Genomic DNA, 27,502 nt, shown 5'->3' on the forward strand with positions numbered 1-27,502 from the left:
AAATAAATTCCTTACTGATTATGTTAGTCAGAAAAGTTCTATTTTTTCTCGTGTGGATACTTTTAATGGTAGGATACTCTTCCCAAACTGCTATAATCTATTTTGAAATTGAAGTTATTTAGAAATTGAAAAAACAAAAAACACATAAATGTCTTCTCCACAGAAATGTTCTAACTGAAAGGGACAGTAAACCTTAAACATAAAAAAGGCACTATTTAAACATGGTAAAATATTTTCACATTAAAGAGATATGAAACCAACATTTTTTTCTTTCATTATTCAGATAGTGAACGTGATTTTAAAGGGACAGTCTACACCAGAATTGTTATTGTTTTAAAAGATAGATAATCTCTTTATTACCCATTCCCTAGTTTTGCATAACCAACACAGTTATATAAATACACTTTTTACTGCTGTGATTATCTAGTATCTAAGCTTCTGCAAACTACCCCCTTATTTCAGTTCTTTTGACAGACATGCATTTTAGCCAATCAGTACTGGCTCTTAGGAACTCCACGTGCGTGTGCACAGTGTTATCTATATGACACACATGAGCTAACACCCTCTAGTGGTGAAAAACTGTAAAAATGCCCTGAGAGAAGAGGCGGCCTTCGAGGGCTTATAAATTAGTATATGAACCTCCTAGGTTTAGCTTTCAAATAAGAATACCAAGAGAACAAAGCAAAATTGGTGATAAAAGTAAATTGGAAAATTGTCTAAAATTACATGCCCTATCTGAATCATGAAAGTTTTTTTTGGACTAGACTGTCCCTTTAACCCCTTGAGTGCTAATGACGGCTCTGAGCTGTCACAGAGTTTCCCACTCTGGTGCTAATGACGGCTCAGAGCCGTCACTAGCACTCTCCCAACTTGAGGGAGATCTGGGGGCTCCCACCCGCTCCTACCCCGGCGATCGGTGCTGCATAATGAAAAGCATCACCAGGGCTTCCGTTTTGCGTGGTGACGTCACGCGCAATAAACGTGATGACGTCACCGCGCAACTTTATTTAACATTAACAATGTTAAATATAGGAGCAGGGGCATGCTGCTTAGAAGCCTGTATCTCAGGCATCTAAGCAGCTACAGACCCACCGTTGGAAAGGTAATCGTCTAACCTTTCCAACGGTGTAAGTCTTGGGGATCTGAAATAAATTTAAAAAAAAGTGAAAAAAAAAATATTTTTAAAAATATTAAATAAAAAACCCTTTAAGAAAACCTTAGCACCCAGGTTGGAAAGTGCTTAGCACTCAAAGGATTAAGCAACTTTCTAATTTACTCCTAATATCACTTTTTCTTTGTTCGATTGGTATTTTAATTTGAAAAGCAGGAATGTAACCTTAGAAGCCGAACCATTTTTGGTTCAGCACCTTGTTAGTGCTTGCTGATTGGTGGCTACATTTAGCTTCCAATTCTGCTTTTCAAAAAAGATACCAAGAGAACAAAGAAAATTGATGATAGGAGTAAATTAGAAAGTTGCTTAAAATTTCATGCTCTATCTGATTCATTAAAGGAAAAAAAATGGTTTTCATATCCCTTCAACTAAAAGTTATGTTAAAGAGACACTAAAGTCAAAATTAGATAGAGCATGTCATTTAAAACAAAAACACTGCTATTATCCAAATGATAATGATAATTATCCAAATGATGATGATGTCTTCCATTATCAAAATGTGCACAATAAATTTATATGCATTTTTTTCTAAGGCACTAGCATCTACTGAGCATGTGCAATATTCCACAGTATATATGTATATGATGTTTGTGATCAGCTGATGGCTGTCACATGATACTGGGGTAGGTAGGAAATTGGAATTCACTTTGAAATTTGTCATCAATTTGAAATTCAAAGAAAGTGCTATTGCATTGTCTTTTTTGTGTGTTTGACAATTTTGCAATTCTACTGTATCTAATGGTCCTTTAACCCCTTAATGACCAGCGCCTTACCCTGCAGAAAATTATTTCCACAGAGAGCAGGACGGAGGGAGTAGAAAAATATCATTAGACGGAAGAGGGGGGCCCTAGAAACACTAGGAGACGGGAGTTGGGGAGGGTGAGGGGCGCCGCTACACTACAAAAACATAACATAAATTTATATAAATTGGATACTGACAGACACCAGTTAGAGGGGGAGGGTTAGAGAGCTGTTTGGGAAGTATCAAGGAGGTGGGACTCTTACACTGCAGAAAAAAAACAAAACATTTTTTTTTAAAAACGCACTAAAACTTCACAATGGCAGACTGTCTGGCAGTACCTAAGATGGTGGTGACCAGTCGGAGATGAGGGAGGGATCAGGTAGGGATCAAGTGATGGGAGGTGTCAGCTGGGAGGGTAAACTCTGCCCTACAGGTAAACTTAACCTCACAAGCTACCTGATTAACCCCTTTACTGCTGGGAATTTCAGACGTATGGTGCACAACTGCAAGTAGTGGCCTTCTAATTACCAAAAGGCAATGGCAAAGCCATGTATGTCTGCTATTTCTGAACAAAGGGGATCCCAGAGAAGCTTTTACAGAGATTCGTGTCATGACTGTTTATGTGGTATGTAAATAATTTCATTGAAAATTTTAACAATTTTGTTAATATGATCGCAATTACCAGCAAAACATGAAATATAATAAAATGGTCCTAAAACAATACATTGGGTTGTCTACTAAAAAATATATAATTTTTGATAGATAAATAAAAAAATAAAAAAACAAGGCTCTATTTCTGTTTAAATGGAGTAATAGCAAAAATGCTAAAAACATTCTTTGGTTTTTGAGCAAGTTTTTCTCTGAAATATCTGGTTCTTAAGGGGTTAAAGCAAAATTCTAAATCTAATAGAAATTTGAACTGGGGGCCAGATTCTCTAAACATCTTTGCTCAGTTTAAATTTGTTAGTGTTACAAGGTCCTTTACAGTATTCTGGAAGAGCAAATATAATCCTTTCACTGTAGATCATACAATTATGATTCCTTTTTATTTAAAGTGACACAGCACTTAAATAAAAAAAATGTAAGTAAAACCTATTTAAAGGGACAGTCAAAATGAAACTGTTATGATTCAGAAGCTGCAGTCAATTTTAAACAACTTTCCAATTTACTTCTAGAATGTAATTCGCATGATCCTCTTGGTATCCTTTGTTGAAATCCTACCTAGGCAGGCTGAAAAGCAGCAATGCACTAGTGTGAGCTAGATGCTGATTGGTCATTGCACATATATGCATAGCTCACCAGATCTGTGCTGTCTGTTACCCAAATATGTTAAAGGGACATAGCAAAATAACTGAATAAATTTGCTTTGTAAGTAAAACATATTTTATGTTAAAATATTTTTTATTGAGCAAAAAAACATAACATCACATATCAATAAGCATTAATAACTCAGTACATCATAGTATAATCTAGACAACCCATCTTATTTGCCCTCTTTTGTATCAACTTTTTACTGTTGGGTGCAAACTAGTATACGAGTCCACAATGTCCAAACTGTTTTGACTTTTTCTTCTCACAGTGATGTTTCACTATAGGTATCAGGCCTCAATTCCGGTCTGACATACTGAGTAGTGCATTTTTAACCTAGACATTTTGTACATTTTTTCAAAAAGAAAAACCAAACAAGAAAAAAACAAAAAATTAAGAATAAAGTCAAACCAAAACGAAAAATAATGAACAATAAAAACAAACTAACATGTGGTCAAGCAAAAAGCAGTTATGTGTGTCATTGCCATTTAATTTATCACGAAAGCTATGTTCTTTAACGGGGGATAGAATATCTATAAATGAACCTTCCCTAGCATATGTCATTTGTCTTTCTATGTTTTTAAATTAGGATCACCAGAGAGTCAATACTTTATCACGATTGCATTAACCAGTAAAACCAAATTTTTTGATATGTATCCACATTTCCCAGGATACAAGCTGCCGATTCATGGAGTTTGTGTGTCATTTTAATTTTGTCTAGAACCTCTTGCCATGTTGGTGCTCTCTCCCTCCAATACTTAGCAATGCACAGTCTTGTAACCGTGCAAATAATTCTGATAAAAGTGTTGATATGGTGATGATAGTTTGGGAGCGGTATGTTGAGTAGTCCCTGGGACATGGCAAGTGTTATCTGTTACCCTAATAGTGTACTAAGGTGGTTGGATAAGCATGACCAAATCTGTTTAATTCCACGACACTCCCACCACATGTGTATATAAGTTCCTATTTCATTACATCCCCTATAGCATTTTCTGTTTTTTACCTCTGTGAAGTGGGAGGTTTTTATAGGGGTTAAGTACCACCTAAAGATGGTTTTATAGCTGTTCTCTCATAGATCTGCGCTTATCAAACCTGTGCAGGAGGAGTAAAGTAATTCATACCATTCCGTCACCTCTAAGTTAATGCCTATATCAGTTTCCCACTTGCACATGAGAGGGGACTTTTCCTCATTTGTTGTGGATTGTAAAGCTATATATATTCTTGAGATGATGTGTTTCTGCCTCAAATCAGCGCAGCATATTTTCTCTAACGTGGTGCTGAGGTGTTTATGTGTATTTTAAAGAAATTTATGTAATGCAGAAGTGATTTGCAAGTATAAGTACCACCTAAGGGGTTCTGGTGTTAGCTTCTCCTGGATTTGCGTCAAAGTTAATGGTTTGTTGTGTAGTACTATGTCACCTACCCTATAAAGACCCTTATTTGCCCATTTGTCTAATTGTTTCCTATATTCCTTTGGGATAAGATATCTAAGTGGTGTTTAGAATGAGTATTCTGGGACCAGTTTTTTCTTTTTATTTAGAGTTCTCCAGTGCCCTATCGAGTGACCGGTGATTGGAGAATAAGCGTGGATTGCCTGTAGAGATACAGAAGTGTCCCATAATAGAGCGTCTGGGGGTTCAGAGTCTCCCAAGTCCGCTTCCATCCCTATCCAGACTATATCTGTGTTAGACGTTCCAATTAGCGCTGTCTGGGCCAGTCTTGAGGCATCATAATAGTCCTGTAAGTTAGGTACTCCCATCCCTCCCAGCTGTCTATGCTTTGTAAGCATTTGAAAGGGGATCCTAGAATGTTTTTTGCTATTAATGAAATTAATAAGTTCAGATTGCATTGTTTCCATGTCTTTTTTTGGAACTGGGATAGGTAGGGTTCTAAACAAGTATAACAGTCTTGGAAGAATATTCATTTTTGTTGCCGCTATTCTGCCATACCATGAGAAGTTGAGATGTTTCCACTTTGCGATATCCCTACGAATTTCTTTATATAGGGGCAAATAATTGATCCCATATAGTTCCTCAAATTGAGCTGATAAATTAATTCCCAGATATTTAATATATGATTTGACCCAAGAAAATTCAAAATTGAGTTCAATTAGTTTTTTTGTCTGAGGTGGCAACGCTATTGCTTCACTTTTATCCATATTTATTTTATACCCCGATATGGCAGAAAATCGGTCATAGAGGTTAGGGAGAGAAGTTAAGGGTTTGGTCAATGTCAGCAAAACGTCATCTGCGAAAAGGGCAATCTTGAGATCCCTATTTTTAAGTTGTAAACCTGTAATATCTGGATTTTGTTCCATACAAAGCGCAAATAATAACGGCGAAAGTGGGCATCCCTGTCTAGTTCAGTTTTTAATATTTATAAGTTTTGAATGATGTCCAATAGCCCTAACCGTAGCTGTAGGTGCAGAATATATACAGTGTAAAGCAGTGACAAAGGGGCCTCTAAATTTCATTTTCTCCAAGACAGCAAACATATACCTCCAGTCAATTCTGTCAAACGCCTTCTCTGCGTCCAGTGATAGGACCAGAGAAGGCGTTTTCGTCTTGGTCAATTGGGAAATGGTTGTGAGTATGCGTCTAATGTTATCAGGAGCTTCCCTGCCCATCACAAACCCAACTTGATCTGGATGGACCATTTCTAGCAGTATCGACTTAAGCCTATTAGCTAGTATCTTGGTAAAAATTTTGAGATCTTGATTTATAAGAGAGATGGGTCTATAGCTAGCGCACCATTTGACGTTTTACAGCTATCCTGGCTCTGAGAAGGTCAGGGGGTATCGTGTGACCTTGCATGATATGGTTGGAGAACTTAACTAAGTGGGATACCAATGAGGATTTGAACAATTTGTAGTATTCCCCTGGCAGTCCATCTGGGCTTGGGGCCTTTCCTGGCTTTAAGTCTTTTACCGCCTGTTGGACTGCAAGCACCGTAATCTCCTGATTTAACTTATCTCTGTCCGTTTCAGTCAAGGAGGGCAGTTGTGTTTCGTCAAGAAATTTATGTAGCAGAGTTTTAGTTTGTGCAGACTGAGCCACTTTGTTCCCGTTATATAGATCCCTATAATAGTTAGCAAAACAGTCAACTATTTCCTGTGGATGGGTAGTGGTGGTACCGTCATGTTTCTAAATCTGTGCTATAGTCACTACTCTCAATTTTTCACAAATTTTATTAGCCATATATTTATCCGGCTTATTGGCATAGATATAGTAATTGGTCTTAAGCCGGAATGCTGCCCTGACTGACTGGTCATTAAGAATGTTAGCTAATGTTGAACGTTTTTTTTGTAGTTGCTGATAAACTATTTTAAATTGTGTAATTTTGTGTTGCTGTTCTAATGTGCTTATTTTGTTTTGGAGTTCTTTCCTTTGATTGGTATATTTTTTAACCAGGACAGCTTTTTCTTTTTTTAGTAGTCCTCTTAAGAATGTTTTGTGGGCTGCCCAGGTTGATATGGGGTTTTCCGTTGTCCCTGTATTAATCTCCCAGTACTCCCTCATTTGTCGTGTTACTGATTTCAATGTTACTGGATCTTTGAGACAAAAAGAGTCAAAAGTCCATGTTTTAGTTCTGTCAGTAGGTTGTAGGGTACCTATTCTCAGCTGCGTCATCGAGTGATCCGACCATACACAGGAGTGGATGTTAGCTGATTCTAAAGAGGGCTGTAGTATTTGACTTACAAATATGTAATCTAACTTTGTGTATGTCTTGTGAACCACTGAGTAATACGTGGTATCTGCCGTGTCTCCGTATAGGGTCTTCCAGGAGTCAATTAAGGTGTGTGTGCTCAGGTGATCAAGTATCGTTTTAGCCTTGCTATACTGTCTATGTTGTTTATTGGACATTAGTTGGGGACTTGTTCTACATTGTAAGGCAAGATCAACATTCTAGACTGTGACCAATTTATCAGCTGATGCGATAACAGCCTAAAGAAGGTGTCTTGCTTGTCATTAGGAGCATATACGTTACAAAATGTGATTTCAGTACCTTGTATCTGGCCCCTGACTATCAGGTACCTGCCCTCTTTATCTTTAATTGTTTCTGTATGGACAAAGGGTATAGATGAATGTATCAATATGGAGACTCCCCTTTTTTTCGAGTCAGTGGTAGCATGATAGTGTAGTGGGAATTCTCTAGTCCAGTATCTAGGTATCTGTGAGTCTGAGAACTGTGTCTCCTGTAGGAAAATCACATTGGCTCGTAAAGATCTATATTGTGTGAGTGCTGTTCTACGTTTAATATCTGAATTTAGCCCCCTGACATTGTGTAAAATCAGGTTAATCGCCCATGGCTCCATAGATAAAACAGGTTTCATAGCTGTTATTGCGTATAGCTCTTGGTAATCTGAGTTTATATTGACCTAGGTTTTCTCTGACTTGGTTCTGTCCCTTGCCACATAAGCTACACATAAGAAGAGGGGTCTCCTACCAACTTCAGTGTTTCCCCGTATACTTGGCATTGTATGGTAAGTAAAAGGTACATAGCAATTCAGTGACCACTTGTCTGTAAACATCTTAAACGTATAAACTAAATATATCCATTCTGGATAAATAACAATAATTAAGCTAATAATGTGAAATAGAATTTGCATTAAGAAAAATATTTCAAAACTTTTAACTCGTGCAATTAGAAAAATACACTTCAAAATTTTGTGTGCATATTAAAATAAACTTTGGTTATCGTTGGATTAGAAAGTGCGCAGAGATTTGCCTCAGGTCTATTATAGGCTCATCCCCTAGCCTCAAATGTCCATCCTGATATACAATATAAACCCTACAAACAGTTACAACTAAACTCAAAGGTTAAGTGGCATCTATCACCGATGTCCAGTGTAGCTCTTTTCAAGAGCTCAATATGTTTTCAAAAAGAAACAACACAGTCAGAGAAATATACTTATCTCCAGTTCAGCCTGCCTCAATAATGTCCTTGACATAAGTCTCCTCTCCAGCTAGGTCGACTCTGTTTATTTTATCCCCCTTCTTTTCTTCTTCCTTCGCTTTTTTCTACTCCTCCTTCAATGGGCTTCTTTTTTTTTTCCCCCAATTAAATTTGCAGGTTCATGTACTGATCATGTTTTCTGCTTTTTCTTAGGGACTTTCGACCATTTACCCCTAGATGTTGGTCCCAGTTGTGCAGAGTTGCGAGATGTATTTTGGTCCTGTGATAGGATTGGCAGTTGCGGGCATTCCAGATTGAGATGTTTACAAATCTGCAGTATTTCTGATGGCTTGTCAATTGAAGTTGATCTACCCTCATGCTGAATGTGCAATGCAAATGGGAATCCCCAACTATAGGAGATTTGACTTTTACGCAGCAGCTGTGTGAGAGGTCGAAGTGTACTTCGTCTCTGTAAGGTTCTCAGGCAGAGGTCTTGATAGAAATGGATAACTGTTCCTTTAAATTTAAAGGTGGGGTTTTTTCTGGCCGCCGTCATTATTTCTTCCTTTTCTTGAAAGCGAAACATTTTCACAATTACGTTGTGACGAACCAAGGTTATCCAACCCTGCGCCAGTCACTTATTTGGCACAGAAAGGGTTTTCAGCCCCCTTTTCTGTCACCTATAGGTCACAATCTAGCCACACCAGGCAAGCTTGTGATTCAGTTTAGTGGGTGCAAGAGTTAATTCGCACTCCCTTAATCTGTACTAGACGTAAGAGAAATGCCCAACACTCCCTTGTAATGTCACCCACAATAAACTATAAATCCTATAGCTCAAATGCTGCCACCACTTAAAATTTATTAAAGGGAAAATCTTAAGGAAAACCCCAGACTTTACACATTAACTCTAGAAATACAATTTAGCAGAAAATAACCTAAATTATACAGTTCCAATATTCCAGTCTCTTTCAGTAACGTGGTTCAATTATTAGACAAAGGCCAAACTTAATAAAGGAATTATTTATTATGCCAAAAATATTATGCACAATGCATTATTAATAAAAAGTTGTTACAAATAAAATTACACACGCAAACAGTGTTTTAAAATAAAAAGGAGAAAAACAGAATTGAATACTTTACTAGCTTCAAGATCTGCGCCAGGGGAATGGCATAAGAAGATGGCTCCTTACTCTGTACAGCAGCTCCCCTTGTAAGAATGACAATCTTATTGTTAAAAAATAAGATTCTTAAACCCTACTTTTCAGAGATCAGGTTGCTTAACCACACCCTCCTGGGCGGGCTAAGAAACCCCCTTGTCTTTACAACCTTCAATAGACTAATTTCTTGCCTGAATTTATACAACCCATTATCATTCCTGCTAGGTAAGAAATTTCTATATTTACATATTTAGAACCTCTTAGTTTTATTGGGAGAACCGGTTTGATATCAAATATGCCATAGGTTGTCATATTTACCTGCCTTTAGGTTATAACAGCTTTAACCCACATATGTACATAATATACCAATGTCCTGTCAGTGACCTGGTCAGTTTTTGTAATGAAGAGCCTGTTTTGCATCAGGCATTCTATTGACAGCTTAAGCCATAAACTTTATCCTGTGTTTCTCTGTGACTAAGAGTTTCAGTGACTTTATGACCCAATGCACACACACTAACAATTGGTGGCTATTTAGGGGGTTCTGGCACTTCAAAGAAAATACAAACACAATTCTTCTTGAAAACAAATAACTGTTTTGAGTGCAAGCTACACAAAGTTAACTCCTTAGCAGCTGAATCCTGAGATATTTGTGACACCTCCCCCAATAAGAGACGCAAAAGGGGGTGGCTACGAGCCACTCCCGATGTGTATCAAAAGGAGCTTCCCCTTGCGGTGAGAACACCATTGCCAGACAGATTGCACCTAGCAGTTTTGGCAGCAGGATGTCCTCCTTTTAAAAGTAACACACTAGTTGCTCTACCCAACTGACTGAATATATTGCAGGGCCCCTCCCATGCAGCCTCTAGTTTGTTCTGTCTCATGGGCGTGAGTACAAGAACATTATGGACCATCTCACACACTCCCTCTCTGGCAGTAAACTCCTGCAACTGTTTTTGGGCGAATATGGCATCTCTGGGTTTTGCAGGTACCTCCCCCAATAAGGTTTGCATCTTATCCAGGAATAACACATCATCCCCTGTTACAGAGGTGCCTGTGAAACCTAGTGTCTTGCTACCTATGGCGTGCTCTCTAACATATTGTGTGCTGTCAGTTGCTGCTTAACTACCATAGGCTCTTGCCCTCCCACTGGAGTAGAATTCCTGTACTCCTGCACTCTGTTATGGTTGGTAGGGGGTTGACTAACTGCCCCCCTCCTCCTGACTGTGGGTTCTAACTGCTGGGGACACTGATGCTGCACATCTATCAGTGTATTTGCTGAATGGCACTGTGGGGCTGTGTAAATACACTTCTCTGTACTCCTCCCCCCTGTGCCTGCAGTCTGTGTCAGTCTCTGTCCCCTAGCCTGTGCAGTCTGTTTATAGGTCACAGCTGAGGTTACTGGGGTCTCTGTCACCCACAATCTTTCACACTCACTCTGGGGGTCCCTCAAAGAGTATACTGTACCCTCCTCCCCCACACACTCTGAAATCTGTGGCTTTGCTGCTTCTGTCATAGAGTGGGTTAGTTTGCCCCCCTGCTCTCTCTCACAGTCAGTCTGGCACTTTGCATAATCACACAGAATCTGAGATCCTTTTGACACTGGTGCAGACAAGCACACATCTTCCTTCTGCCATTTATCACAACTATTGTGTCTTTTCACAGGGTACGGAATTGTCCCTGGCAGAGACTGGCACACATCATCCAGCGGCCCAGTCACCCAGTCATTCTCTCCCCCGTCAATCTCACCTCCTTCTATAGAATCCACTGATTCAATCACAGGCAGACACGCACCCCTCATCTGCCTTCTCTCACAAACAGCTTCTCCCTGTACAGGTAAACTCAGTTCAGGCACAGACAGACCCACACAGTCTATCTGCCTTTCTCCACCATCAGTTTCTCCTCTTACAGGGTCACCTCTCAGCACAGACACCCCCAGTTCAGGCACAGCCCTTCGCACACATGCACGCTGTCCTCCCTCTTGGTCATAATGTCTCTGAGCATTTTTACACACAGCCCTTTCCACATAAGGGTCTGCAACTAATGTCACTAGGTCACATGTAGCATTGTCAGGCACATAAAGAGATAACAATCTACCCAAATCAGTACCCAGTAAAACATCATTAGGAATATTTTCAGATACCCCCACATTTCTTAAACCTCTCCTCACTCCCCAATCAAGATATACACGTGCCATAGGCACTGCAAGTTTCATTCCCCCAATCCCTTTAACTGCTAGAGTCTTTCCAGGGATAATGTTCTCAGAGTTCACTAGCTTTGGATGCACCATAGTCACTTCTGCACCTGTGTCCCTTAGCCCTAGGGTTACCTTATCTCCAACAGTCACAGGTTGCAAGTTCTCATGGTTGTTTTCCTCTGGACAGGTAACAAACAAAACAGATGCTGGTACTTCTGAGGGATTACTCCCTCCAGCTGATTGCCCCAAGTTAATCTTCTCTGGGCAAGTGGAGCTGATGTGGCCCACTTTGTTGCAAACAAAACATCTGCGGGTATCCCCCTGCCCAGATGCAGCACTCGCCTCTCCTTTCCCAGAGGGAGCAGACACACTGGATAAAGGCACAGCAGGTTTTGTGAAGGGGGGTCGTGCAGCAGCTCCTTTACAGGTAGATCCCCCCTTAGAAAAGGATTTCCTCCCATTCTCTGGAGACCTGTTAGCTGTGTAAAAATCAGCCAGCTCGCCAGCTTCCAATGCTGTTATGGGCTTCCGATCTAAAACCCATTCTTGAACTCTGGCTGGGCACAGTTGCATAAACTGTTCCTTCACAATCAAATCTTCCAGCTCCTCCATAGTGGCAACTTTTAATCCTCTGACCCACTGTTTAAAGGCTGTCCTCAAGTTCCCAACAGCTGTAATATAGCAATCTGACAAACCTTTCTGCAGAGAACGGAATTTCTTTCTGTACACCTCAGGAGTAAGATTGTATCTTCTTTGCAGTGCTGCTTTAATGGAATCATAGTCCTGATCAAACTCTGGGGGTAGTTCAGCAAACGCCTCCAGTGCAGGACCTTTCAGGCCAGGGGTATGGTACTTGGCCCACTGCTCCCTTGGCAACTGGAACTGTCTGCAAACTTTCTCAAAGCTACGCAGGAATACATCCACATCTCCATCTTTCTCCAGGGTGGGAAAATTCTCTGCACGCACTCTGCGAGCAGGTGGGTCTCTAGGTTCACTAACAACAGGGGAGACCGTCCCTCTCTCCAACTGTGCAGCTGTAGCTGATACTCTCTCTCCGCCTGTCGTTCAGCAGCCTGTCTTTCAGCTGCCAGAGACTCTCTTTCATAAAACTTTGTAATCAGTTCCATGCGCAAACTTGCATCCACTGAGCCCATATGTTTAAGAACAGTTTGCAAATAACAGTCCAATGGATCCCCAGATCCTGATGAATCACCGCCCACGGCTGCAGACATCTCTCCTGAGACTTCAACTGGTGTGATTTGGCTGTTATCATATTCAACAAGAGCTTGAATTAGCAAATCTTTGTTCTTTGAACGTATTGGAATATCCCGCTCCTGGCATAGGAATATAAGTGCCTCTCTAGATCGCTGCTCGTATGCCTCCATAGCAAAAATAAAATAGAAAAGAAAAACAGAGAATAGGGAAGGGGACTGTTTGCAATGTGTGACTATATAATGCACTGAGTTTTAGCCTTTGGAAATTGTAAGAAACAATTTCTTTTAGTACCGGGATTTTCACACTAGCAAATCCACAAGCACTAAAATCTAATAATAAAAAAAATTATCTACACCGCTGCCCACCAATTTGTGACGAACCAAGGTTATCCAACCCTGCGCCAGTCACTTATTTGGCACAGAAAGGGTTTTCAGCCCCCTTTTCTGTCACCTATAGGTCACAATCTAGCCACACCAGGCAAGCTTGTGATTCAGTTTAGTGGGTGCAAGAGTTAATTCGCACTCCCTTAATCTGTACTAGTCGTAAGAGAAATGCCCAACACTCCCTTGTAATGTCACCCACAATAAACTATAAATCCTATAGCTCAAATGCTGCCACCACTTAAAATGTATTAAAGGGAAAATCTTAAGGAAAACCCCAGACTTTACACATTAACTCTAGAAATACAATTTAGCAGAAAATAACCTAAATTATACAGTTCTAATATTCCAGTCTCTTTCAGTAATGTGGTTCAATTATTAGACAAAGGCCAAACTTAATAAAGGAATTATTTATTATGCCAAAAATATTATGCACAATGCATTATTAATAAAAAGTTGTTACAAATAAAATTACACACGCAAACAGTGTTTTAAAATAAAAAGGAGAAAAACAGAATTGAATACTTTACTAGCTTCAAGATCTGCGCCAGGGGAATGGCATAAGAAGATGGCTCCTTACTCTGTACAGCAGCTCCCCTTGTAAGAATGACAATCTTATTGTTAAAAAATAAGATTCTTAAACCCTACTTTTCAGAGATCAGGTTGCTTAACCACACCCTCCTGGGCGGGCTAAGAAACCCCCCTGTCTTTACAACCTTCAATAGACTAATTTCTTGCCTGAATTTATACAACCCATTATCATTACTGCTAGGTAAGAAATTTCTATATTTACATATTTAGAACCTCTTAGTTTTATTGGGAGAACCGGTTTGATATCAAATATGCCATAGGTTGTCATATTTACCTGCCTTTAGGTTATAACAGCTTTAACCCACATATGTACATAATATACCAATGTCCTGTCAGTGACCTGGTCAGTTTTTGTAATGAAGAGCCTGTTTTGCATCAGGCATTCTATTGGCAGCTTAAGCCATAAACTTTATCCTGTGTATCTCTGTGACTAAGAGTTTCAGTGACTTTATGACCCAATGCATACACACTAACATTTGGTGGCTATTTAGGGGGTTCTGGCACTTCAAAGAAAATACAAACACAATTCTTCTTGAAAACAAATAACTGTTTTGAGTGCAAGCTACACAAAGTTAACTCCTTAGCAGCTGAATCCTGAGATATTTGTGACATACGTCTCTTGGAGGATCCCCTTTTTTCGGTGGTGCTCTTAGAGCTCTATGTGCTCTCACCGTTTCAGGTATGCCCTTTAACCTTATGTTACATCTTCTTCCCTTGTTTTCCAAGTCTTCCAGTTTATTATTGATGTCGGCTATTTCTAGTTGTTGAGATGAGATTTGTTGTTGTAGATTGGCCATATCTTCAGTTATGGAGTCCTCTCTATCTTCCAATGTCTCAACTCTTGTGCCTAATTCCTGTAGATCCTGTTTTATGTCCGCCAAGCTATTTGTGACAGTATTATGTAGCGTATCCATTTTCTCCAGCATCTTATCGAAGATGTTGTTAATATCTTGTTTCGAGACTAGGTTTTGGAGATCAGCTTTTGTGACAGAGATCATATCAGTATTGTCAGATTGGGGTTCAGAGTCTGAATCCATTTCTTCTTCTGGAGGTGGCGTCTCTCTTTCTGGGGTTTTCCCTCCCTTAGTGGGTTTAAAGAAGGGGTGCTGTGTAGTGGTTTTAGAACCAGTTTGTAGTTTATTTTGTTTTCTAACCGACATAGTTCAGTTAAATAGGAGCATTTGATCCCCTGTAGCTCTGGTTTATACTGCGTCTCCACTCACAGTATGCAGGTTAAATTGGCAATCTGAGTGATTTATCTGTTTCTATGATTCTACAGTTCCCTGCAGCGTGTCGTAGCTCTTCTGTAGATAGTACTGCCCCCTTAAAGTTTTTTTGTCAATGGCCAAGATTATGCATAACTGAGTATAAGTGTTCCTTGTATTACAGCAAGCCTAAGTAGTTTTCAACACATATCAAGTGTTAGTTACACCGTAAATACCAATCCAGATTAGTCACAGATAGAATAAAGTAACTCATCTCTAAGGGTGATATATAATATGATGTGCGCGGCTAGGGGCATAACCTTTATATCTTCTCTCATGTTGCTGGGCCGCATCCCATACCATTCATATCACATACAGTAAATACCAATCCGAATGAAAGTTAAACATAGCAGAGCATCACAGCTGTAGTGGTGATAGATAGGGCAGTGTGGACAACTGTGCATACGTTTGTGTCTTTTTAATGTCCCTCTTATAGATGTCATGTGGCTTCTAAAAGCATATCCTCTCCACTGCCTACAACCCTCTTTTTATTATCATTTGCACGGTAAATACCAATCCCATTGAAAAGTAAGCACAGCAGATTATTGCGACTGCAGTAGTGATAAGCCAGGCAGTGTAAACAACTATGCGATTATTTGCTCCAGTTTAATGTCTCTCTTTTACATGCCACGGGGTCATGGTCAGCATATCCTCTGCACTATCCTCAACTCTCCTTTTAGTATAGTTAGCTGCTGCGGGTCATGTTTACCACTGGTATAAAGAGTTTTCCCAGCCGCGTTCTTTAGTTGTTTCCCACGTGTGCGCGTAGGCGTATGGCCCCGCCACGCTATAGTCTTCTGTACCTTGTTATGTTTTTGCCCCTTGACATAAATAACAGTAAACCGGCTTACTGGATGGCTTGATACTTCTCACACTGTGTTCTCTTGGCTTCCGTAACCCCCACACAGCCGCTGCGAGCGTTAAATTGCTTTCCATATGCAACTCTCAATCCCCAAGATGGCGGTTCCGGTTCTCTCTCTGTTGCGTACCTTGCCCACAATATATCTCCTTCTCCTAGTGATTCTTTAAAGTCGAGCCCAGCAAAACTATCATCAGTGGTCTCAGAGGTGTTCCTGCAGCATTTTGCTAATAATCAGGTTGCCATAATTAAAGTTTAACACACTTTTACTGTTTACTATGCAGGGAGCTCAGTGATTATGCTGCCATCACTGAGCTCTTCCAGGCTCCGCCCCTCGTAAAACATATTTTAAAGGAACATGAAACCCATTTTTTAACTACTGGGAGCTAGCTGAACACACCAGGTGCGCCAAGAACAAGAGGCATTTATCTGCAGCCACCAATCAGCACTTAGCTCCCAGCAGTGCATTACTTAAATATGATTTTCAACAAAGTATAACAAGAGAACAAAGCTGTTTAGATCACAAAAGTAAATCATGAAAGTTTAATTTCGTCTTTTACTGTCTGTTTAAACAGAGCTAACAGGATGTGCAGTCTTGTGAGCAAAACAGAAAGACTGGGATTTGCAATAGAAAAAGAATAGAATGAAAGAGGAATCACGACGTGGATGTGAGAAGAGGAAGAAAGCTCTTAGGATGAGAAGGAAAGCAAATAAATACAATATATAGGCTTAGAGAACAATGAATAGAATAACCACAACCTTGCCTACAAACAAACATAAAATATATATATGTTTTTCTTTTGTTGCATCTATAACATTATGATTGCTGAATAATTTTACTTTTGGAGACCTATGACCAACAATAAAGCTGTAGAATTATTACTGTCATGAACAATACTGTCTTGTTAAAGGGGCACTAAACACCTTTCTTCTGCACTTCCAATAATTTAACATAATAGTAGTGTGATGATGACTTTTTTTGCAGTTAACATCTTGCCTGATACATTATATTTTTAATAGCAAAACATTTATCCACCATTTTTCTGGAGTGATCAAGCCGTTACTGAGTAGACATAGATAGCCACTGTCATTTTGTTATTATCATACTCTCCATATTTGCAGATCGCTACCTTATCATCTCTTCTGCAGCCAGTATTTAAGCCAAATATGAAATAGGGCTGAAGCCTGTGATGTGTTAAAGTCTCAGAACTGAAAAACCCACAGTAAATCAACCGCTCAAAATAAATAAAATATGTTTCACAACTGATTTACTACAGACATGTTTATATTCCATATCACATTGTGTTTACCGTCCCTTTAATAACAAGCACTCCAGCTAATTGTAACGCGTTTACAGCTTTTAATACTCATTTCCTCATTTTTTCTTATATACAAGCCAGGGTATTGGGTATAATCTACTTGCAATGTTTTGATCCCTTCATCTTCACCAGTGCCACAGTTATTCGGTATGAAACCTATTCCCTAAAGCTTATTTTTCCTTTCTGTAGTGAATAATTACAGTGATAGCGTTAAAGAGAGCTCAGGGAATGTTGCTTGGTGTTAGTGATAAAGAAAACCGTTGTATGCATTTGTCGTTGCTCACATTGTGTGTCAGTTATGCAATTCAATAACATTCTAAATCAGGGACAGAGGGAGCCAACACACCCTGCTTTATATTCACAGCCAAATAAAGTTACAAGTACAGCAATGAATACGAGAGCCTGGGAATTCCAGGAGTGTGGTAATGTGTGTTGTGCAGTGAGCCTGCCCTGCTCTCCCCGCCTCCTCCTCTCTCCCTCCCGTGTCTGTCACCGCACTGCTTCCTCCTCACTTGCTCTCAGATCGGACTTGACACTGGAAGCCTAGCGGTGCTGTCTATCTGCTGATCTTCCCTTCACTGCTCATTCCAGGTTCTTCCAGCCCCCATGATTGGACCGGATAAGTTGGGGTTCGAGATGGACTTCGGGTATAGGAGCTCTGCCTCTTTAGGCGACTTTAACTCCTTCAGTGCCAGCATACCTGCCACCAAAGTGGAGTTAACTATCTCGTGCAGGTAAGGACCATTCTGCTGCGCCCTGTTTACACAGATGATTGACATGAGGTCTTCTGATATTATTGCCAAAAAAGCACCCTATTGGAATTTGTTTTTATTTTTAGATCAGCTTTAAAAAAAAAAAAAAAAAAAGTTTGACCTTTTAGAAAGCTGCACTCGACTATGTGGACTTTTAAAATGGTCGCGCTAGATTGTTAACGTTATTTAACCTCTTGGATGCCATAAAGGGTGGCCACTTAGTGCTTGGCAATTTGTGCCTATCACTGTGACCAAGAAGATTAGTAAATATCGTTTCCGGTAACTGATTTGCCACAGCTGGGATTAGTTTAAAATTGTATGTTGCAGTTTTATCATTTTGACATGATTTGCACATAGGCGTCTTGGCATTTGATTTAGACAATGTTCCACTGATGAGCTATTACACCAAAGCACACTTTTTGCCCTACTTTAATTCTAGTACTTATTTTAATGGTTTGTCAAATGCCAGTTTATGTTTTCTAGTCGTTTCTTGATTTCCTATGAGAGCCATAATAGATGTTACAACTCTTATCTGCACTGTTTGAAACCACAATAATTCTGTCTTTGAAGTTGCTATTGTGCCAGTGTGTGCCATTTAAATCCACAGTGGCCTCTGATGCTGTTTTATTCTTGTTTGGAATCACTTTTTTGGGGGTGGGGGTCACTAGTTTAGGTCTTATTTTATTTCATTATAGTGTTCTAGACTCTTTATAGGGTTATTTATTTTCTCTCTGATAATAATTAAATGCAATCTAATTTTGTTTCATAACTACTAATAAATTATCTTCAAAACACATTAATTGGCATTTACTATTTGCTAAATGTGGAAGAGATGTGAAGTACTAATTCAAATAAAAGTTGTTTTTTAATTAATATTCATTTTGTGGTATTTTTTAGTGACACTATACAACTAATATTCATTTTCATTATTTACCATCATTTGAATCTTTCCAATATAATAGATAAAAATTAAGAGGAAATCAAATAAAAAACTTTGATAAGTGATGTAACATAGTTACATGTCATAAAAATAAACCTTTATGGGAAGTGATAAGTAATAAAATGAATTGTGTTATGATTTTATTCATCCTTAACCATTTGGTGTACAGACTAGGCCTGTAATGATAATTTGTTTTTGGAATGGCAGTTTGTTTTTCTGGTTTGTTGGTTTTTCTGTCACTGGTTTTTACCAAAAGCCTGGCAATTTAGAGTTTGATTGGAATTCTGTAATGTGAATATAAAAATGACATGCTGTAACAGTTTTTTAAAATGTCATATTCATGTCATACTGTTGTTTATTACTGATATGGATATGACTGCTAGATTATGCTTTTCTGTAAATACAACTACAGTATATTCTTTGTAATACTGGAAATAGTGCATTGTTTTGCATAATCTGTATCACATTTTAGTAATATGCCCAGTTTCCTACTGTACTTCTATGTCACCATATGTGTATTCAGTGTCATGTTTGATTACATAATAATGGAATTTGCAGGAATGTTCTGTACATGTTCCACAATTAATTGCAAATGGTGAACTATAAGAAAATGAATTGCTAATCATGTGTTCTGTACAGTACAAGGCTGAAATAGGCACTTTCGTGACACTAATTGGTGTAAAAATAGTGGAAGCACATTGCTCATTTTTAAAGTGGTGACAGGGATGGCATACTTTGTGTTATCAATTGTTGCTTCAGTCAGGTTTAGAGGCATTATCACAGGATTGTCCAACCCAAGGCCTGTGGGCCACAATATTGTTCACTAAAGCATTTTGTTTCATCCTCTACTTAATTAAAATTAATACTGTGTTTGTAAACATGGAGCAATTGTTAGCACATTGATATTAGTAATATTCAAGCAGGAAATATATAGTGATAGAGGTAACAGGAAAATCATTACATAATGTTTACAAGACAGATACTGGCACATGTGCAAGCTATGACAGTGGCAGATATTTATAGCAGGGGTTTTGAACCTTTTTGAGAGTGTGTGTCCACACTGGTGATTGGTGTCTAAATATAAATTTGCTGGCAGTATCACAGTAACCCCGGGGTGATGCTGTATATCTCCTGCCAGTAGAATGTTTTTTTGTTTTTTTGCTTGCTACCCCTGATTAACAATTGCATGCCCCCTTGGGTAAGTGTGGCACGTTTTGCCACTCTTGAATTTTGCTTGCTTTAAAGTTTATTATCACATAAAGTAGCATAGGTTTTGTTTCTAGATTGATTAGCAGTATTTCTAAAGGTTGCTCAACAGCTCTCTAAAAAAAAATAATATGCCAAATGTGGCCTCACTGGTGAACATTTTGGACACCAATGCTTTTTACAGTGTAGTTATTCTTATTTATTTGTAAAGTGCTGCGAAATTCTGAAGCAATGGGTATATAAGTAGGGGTACATAATGGCACTAATACATGATAAAAAAAAAAAGTGCTTAAGATTTCGCTTACAAAAATAAAATAAAATAACCCTCCGTTGTATCTTTTACATTATTCCCTTGTCCTTGTTCACTAAAGAATTAAAGCCTTGGGGTTGTATTCTAGCACTTCACCTTAGTAGCCAAGGGATATGCTTTTATTATCTCCAATAAGATACGGCTTCTTATTGGCTGTACTGCCTGCCTTGACATAATATAAAATTGCACTTTACAGAAGGGAATTCTGAAAATGAGTGAACATTAAAACATAAAAAAGTAAACAGTTAAAAACAAGTGTACAATATATAATTTAATAACTTGTTGCTCATTATCACTTTAACATATATTATTTCAGGTATTGTAAACCATGTCAGTGTACCCGTGAAAACCATTTTTATATTAGTTCTCAAAACTTCAATCTACAACTAAATAAGATGTCCATCTGTATATTTGATAAATAACACATACTGTAAAAAATGGATGTTCTCGCAAAAAATGAACCTGAGAGTGAGACGGATAAAGGTTGCCAGTGTATTTATTATCTGTGGTTGAATGCACTGGTTTAGCAGTGTGTATCTGCAGGAATTCTACCTGGAACAGCAGTGGAATGTTTTGTGTGTAACATAAACTAGAATCTAGAAATATATTATTGAAGCTGTGTTTTATGGGATTTCTTACTATTAAAATCACTGATTTTCAATGGAACATATGACTTACAAAATCTTTAATTTTAGCCCCATATCTCTAACAAATGCTGATACTGATCAGCATTGTTAGAAAATGTGGGGAAAAAAACAAGATCTTGATGATCTTGATTATAGAATGTTTTTCTGTTTTTTGTTGTTGTTTTTTTTTAACCAAATGATACTGAATGACACTTATACAGTTATGCATCAGATGATAGTATTGTCATATACCAATGTAAAATAAATATATTTATTTGTGACGTAAGAAACAATAATATAGATAACATTGGGAATACAAATAGAATTTGTGTGACCTGTAATACAAAAAGCTAAATTGATGCATATATTTCTATACACATTAAGGTGATTTTTAAAAAAAAAATGTATTGTTTCTAATTTAAAGGGATATTAAACCCAATTTTTTTCTTTCATGATTCAGATAGAGCATGAGATTTTAAGCAACTTTCTAATTGACTCCTATTATCAATTTGTCTTTGTTCTCATGCTATCTTGATTTGAAAAAGCAGTACTGTAAGCTTTAGAGCCAGCCCATTTTTTGTACAGCACCTGGGTAGCACTTGCTGATTTGTGGCTAAATGTAGCAAACCAATTAGCAAGCGCTACCCAGGTTCTGAACTAAAAATGAGCCGGCTCCTAACGTTTCATTACTGCTTTTTCAAATCAAGATAACATGAGAACAAAGAAAAAATGATAATAGGAGTAAATTAGAAAGTTGCTTAAAATTGCATGCTCTATCTGAATAATGAAAGAAAAAATTGGGGGTTAGTATCCTTTTAAGTTAAATCACATTTAAAGGGGCATTACAGTCAGTTTAAAAATGCACAGAACCTATCAGCAATTAAGTGAGAAATAAAAATTGAATGCACAAAGGGTATTTAAAGGGACAGCATTTTGTAAAATTGCTTTTTCCTTAATGTATTTCCACTAGCTGGTTATACCAGCTGAAGAGTATAGAATGTATGTGAAATTGCATTTTCAGGTTTATTTGTGAATATAAAATAGCTGGTTTTGTGCTATTAAAATGGGTTGAGCTTGCATGTAAAATTAGATCTCATAATTTTATCACTTTGGGTACACACACATGCTTTCTTATCTTATATTTGTCTCTAAACCGAAGCCCAGTACTTAGATAGAGCAATGTAAAATTAACATTTATATTACTTAAAGGGACACTCAACACCAGAATTGTTGTTGTTTAAACATATAGATAATCCCTTTATTACCCATTCCCCAGTTTTGCATGACCAACACAGTTATATTAATACACTTTTTACCTCTGTGATTACCTTGCATCTATGCCTCTGAAAACTGCCCCCTTATTTCAGTTCTTTTGACAGACTTGCATTTTAGCCAATCAGTGCTCACTTCAGGGTAACTTCACGTGTATGAGCTCAATGTTATTTATATGAAACACAAGAACTAACACCCTCTAATGGTGAAAATATGTCAAAATGCTTTCAGATTAGAGGCGGCCTTCAAGGTCTAAGAAATTAGCATATGAACCTTCTAGGTTTAGCATTCAACTAAGAATACCAAGAGAACAAAGCAAAATTGGTGATAAAAGTAAATTGGAAAGTTGTTTAAAATTACATGCTCTATCCGAATAATTTTTTTGGTCTTGACTGTCCCTTTAACTCTCCTACAACACACTGGGAGTGTAATTTCTTCTGGTGGCTATGGATACACAGCTTATCAATAGCCTAGACTTAAGTATATGGGAACTTTCAGTATAGGTAGGGATACCACAGTGTTTAACCCCTTCACGCCCTTAGGATGGCATGGAACGTCCTAACTTTTTTGCACAAAATGAAACATCCAGCTAGGGGATGTGCCTAGCTAGCATCGTAGGCAGTTCCTCAGAAAACAATCACAGGATTGGAATCACATGATTGCAGCAACGATCACATCACTTTCTATTTCCTCTTAATGTTTACGTTGGAACTTTGTTCCGATCGTTAACACTTGGCTCAATCCTGAAGGAGTTAAATAATGTTGCACAGTACATGTGTACATATATGCCATCCACAGTAAAAGCTCTCGCTGAATTAGAAAAAAAACATTTGCTAGAATCAGTTTTGCTACTACAAGTGCATTGTAAAAATGATTCTATTCAAAACTAAAATTCATTTGTGTGCATTTTGATTTTGAATTGTATGTCCCTTTTTAAAGGGACAGTTTACTCAAAAATGTTCTCCCCTTTAAATTGTTTCCAATGATCTACTTTACCTTCTGGAGTGTATTGAATTGTTTACAAGTATTTCCATTACCATTATAATGGCATTTGAAATAAATTATTTAGCCTGTGGTCCCCACCTATTCTGAAAGTTTTTGGCCTCAAGGCCAATCTGTGTTAACACAGCCAGTAGAAGAAATTATACTACCAGTGGGTTATAGAACAGATAAGGTAATAACATTTTAATTTTCCATTGTTTTCTCCAAGTATTGGGGTTTGGTTTATGGACAGAAATAAGATAAATAAGCATGTATATGTACACAAGGTGATAATGTAATGAGCATACAAAGAGAGAAGCGCTCTACCAGGAACGAACAACAGCTCATTAGCTAGTTCTATGGCGATTTACCACCCGGAAGCAGCCTCTTTTAGACCAGTGTGCTTTTCACAAAGGAAAACGTTCCTTAAGTATTAAGTCTGATTCCGCCAAGTAAGGTCAGTCCAGCCCCGAAATACCAGGCAATTCTCCTCTGAACAACGAGTCCACGTCTGGTTTCCCCCATCACCCATAGGGAGACTTTCCCAGGGTCATATTAATTTGCATACAAAGAGAGAAGCACTCTACCAGGAACGAACAACAGCTCATTAGCTAGTTCTATGGCGATTTACCACCCGGAAGCAGCCTCTTTTAGACTAGTGTGCTTTTTACTTTTTACTGATAATGTAATAAGATCTGATACCTACAAGCTCAACATATTTTATTAGGTTGTGACTTCAAAACACAAAATCAACTAATTCATATGCACAAATAAACCAAACCTAATACATTTTATACTCTGCAGCTGGTAAAAAAACACGGAAAAACAATTTTATAGTATACTGTCCCTTTAAGCACATTACAAAAGATCTATATGCAAAATAAATGTTTTGCAATTATTCAGCTCTGTCATTTTGAAGCATACTTTACAAGATTATGCAAAAATAAGTTATTTAGGAGTACACCCCTTGAAATAGATGGTTTAATTAATATTCTGTGTCTGCTTTGCTGTGGCTAATCAGTGACAGATTTAATGCGCTTACTTTATTTGCCTACCTTGGAATGCTTAGAGCAGTGTTTCCCAAACCCAGTAATCATCACCCTTAACAGGCCAGATATTCATTATATCTGAACAAGGTGAAATAATCTGATCACCCATCAGCTGATTATTTCACCTGTGGTCTAGTTAAGATATAATGAATATCTGGCCTGTTAAGGGTCCTGATGACTGGAGTTGGGAAACAGCGGCTTAGAGCGTACTCACCATATTGTCACAAATGTGTGTATATGTGTGTGTTTGTATGTATGTATGTGTGTGTGTATATATACTGTATATATATATATGTGTATGTATGTATGTATGTATCAGTGTTCTGTGTATGTCACTGTAATAAGGTTTCAGAGTACCCTCTGTATGCTGTACTTAGCTTTTTTGACTTGTCGTCACCCAAAAACACACATTTTTTAGTTCCAATTTTTCTTGGTGCCATAAAAACTATGGCACACATTGCTAGTTCTGCTTTTTCCCAGTGGCCCAACAAACTAATGTAGAGAGACGCATGTAGTACTTGGTCCCAGTTGGCAATCCATGATGGGTATATACACACATACACAAAACAATGGACTGCACTTGAGAACCAGAGATACGTCTTAATTTGCTATCAATGACTCAGGCAGTTATCCCTAAACAAGCCTGGGTTCAAAGACCATAGAAATAATATAAACACACATTATATAGGAAGTCTGGCACTCACTTGCATACACACAGCTAGGTCTAGGTGCCTGTTGCCAACTGGCACAAATAATTCCAAATGAATATGTCTGGGGAATGTGATACTAAAATAAACGTTACCTATTTCAAGGTAAATGCTAGATAGAATGATGCAGTCAAAGAAAAGATTAGTCTGATAATATCATGTAGATGTATTTTTTAAAGTTTCATTACTTTGCTTATTGCTTTACTCTAATAAAACTGCCACTAATACTCATTGAAATAGGAGGAATTTATTTTAGAATATTACGGTCACCAGATTTATTAATTGGGAATAATTTGTGTGAAATCACAGTGCTTCAACTCCTAGGAATAGCAGTTGTATGGGTTATAGGATACACACAAAATACCTGTGTTGTACTGTCCTTTGCATGCTTGTTGCCTATCACCATTTGGCCTAGTGCTGTAACTAACTCTTCCATTTTTCTTTTAATATAGCTGTGAGCAGGCAAGTGAGTGCCAGACTCTCTATGTGTTTTGTGTGTGTATATGTATGTGTGTGTGTATGTATATATATATATATATATATATATATATATATAATATTTCTGAATGGATGAGAGACTAGTGTTAAATTTATAATCTATATTTAAGAAATATAACCAGTATATCCTTACAACATAGATAGTAAATGATACATCCATTTTGAAAGGATGTTTGTGCACGTAGGGTTTTTCGCTCGTATTACAAGTTGAAAGTAAATGTGATTGCTTGAGAGCAATTTAAGTTAAAGGGACACTCAATCAAAATTAAACTCTCATTATTCAGATAGAGCATGCCATTTTAAACAACTTTCACATTTACTTCCATTAACTAAATGTGCACAGTCTTTATATATTTAAACTTTTTGAGTCACCAGCTCCTACTGAGCATGTGCAAGAATAAGTGTGTATGCATTTGTGAATGGCTGATGGCTGTCACATGGTACGTGTATGCATTTGTAATTGGCTGATGGCTGTCACATGGTACAGGGGGAGTGGAAAAAGACATAACTTTTAAAATTGTCAGAAAAAAAATCTTTTATTCATTTGAAGTTCAGACTAAGTGCTATTGCATTGTCTTGTTATCTTGCATTTGTTGATTATGCAAATCTACTGTGTTGACTGGTCCTTTAATGCTCATCAGGATAGTGCATCCTTAGAGCTCTGGTTAACTGTTTCACAAAAAAAGGTGTCGCAAAACACATCAAAAATACATTACAAAGTACAGTTACACTCATAGTAACACTATCTGATAACAAATATTAAAAAACATTAATTGCATATTGCACAAAAAAAGTTATAAGGGCTCAAAGATAAAGGCAGGCAAAGGACTTTAATATTGAGATACATACATACACGTTTAAAGATGTGTGTATATATATATATATATATATTTGTATTTACAGACATATATAAACAAATAAATACATATGTATACATGTATAGACATATATAGAAGTGCATTGGAAGTGCATTTGGAGCCCTTTGCAGTCAAGTAGATAAAAACATGGAAAATCATTTTATGCAATATTTATATTTAATAAAGTGTTTAACTGCTCCAACAAGGTTTCCCTATACCACATCTGTTTGTCATGTCCCAAAATTCAACATTTTTAGAACCCTATCGGAACCTATATGCAAAACACTCTAGGGACTCCCATCCTGCTAGACCTACTAATCTTCCTATTCCACAAACATACAAAACTTCTTCAATTAATGATAAATAACACACATTTCTGTGAATGTGGAAAAAGGATACAACGCCTACTATACAAATGTGGATACAAGAAATTCAAAACAATTTTAAACTAGAAATATATTATTACCTTATCACTAAAACCGTAAACACATACCATAACCTAATGTTCCTTTGGGAATCTTGAACAAAGCAATAAAACATCAGATCCTTACAAACTTCCTTTTCATTGCACTGCTCACGTGGTTAACCTTCACTCCCTCTACCACCCCAAATACACAAACAAACAAATACACCCTCCACTAAAAACCAATAGTCCCCTTCATCCCATAGATTCTCCACCATGGTACACTACATCAACAATTGTACCATGCTCAAGAAATGCACTTGTTTACTTGTTGTTTCTTTCTTTTTTATTCTTTTATTCACTTTTGTAGTTAAATAAGTTAAATATATTCACATAGCTTACTGGGACATTACATGAACCTGACTATAAGTCAGATCAGCAGCAATGATCCTCAGTGCTCATTGGAATCATTATCTTTACACAACTGTTGAACTTTGAAATGGACTCATATCAATGCCAGAAAATGGACTCTTTCATACCTCACTCTGTCCAGTAGTGACCCTCAAGCAAGTACATCTCAGTCTGAGCAAGTGGAAAGTTTGAGGGAGTCATGTTCTATTTGTCTAATGGAATTTGAAGCTGAAGACCTGAGATTGTCCACATCCTGTAGTCATGAATTCCATGCTACCTGCATAACAAGGTGGTTGGTACTGAATGACACTTGTCCGCTTTGCCGTGGAACAATAAATGTAGACTCTGAATATGTCCCACCGGAAGGCGAAGAAGGGAGAATTATATATTCTG

At 37.8% G+C, this 27,502-nt stretch overlaps 1 protein-coding gene across 1 annotated transcript in view; it reads left to right on the forward strand.

Annotated features, from left to right (window-relative positions):
* Positions 1-17,599: 17,599 nt before the first annotated feature.
* CPNE8 (copine 8) overlaps positions 17,600-27,502 on the forward strand; it is a 959,176-nt gene continuing 949,273 nt past the window's right edge. The window contains exon 1 of the mRNA XM_053716599.1: positions 17,600-17,831. Within this exon, the coding sequence (XP_053572574.1) occupies positions 17,704-17,831 (128 nt within the window). The 5' untranslated portion in view covers positions 17,600-17,703. The remainder of the gene's footprint in view (positions 17,832-27,502) is intronic.

This window comes from Bombina bombina, chromosome 6 (genome assembly GCF_027579735.1).
Source record: "Bombina bombina isolate aBomBom1 chromosome 6, aBomBom1.pri, whole genome shotgun sequence".
Lineage (NCBI taxonomy): Eukaryota > Metazoa > Chordata > Amphibia > Anura > Bombinatoridae > Bombina > Bombina bombina.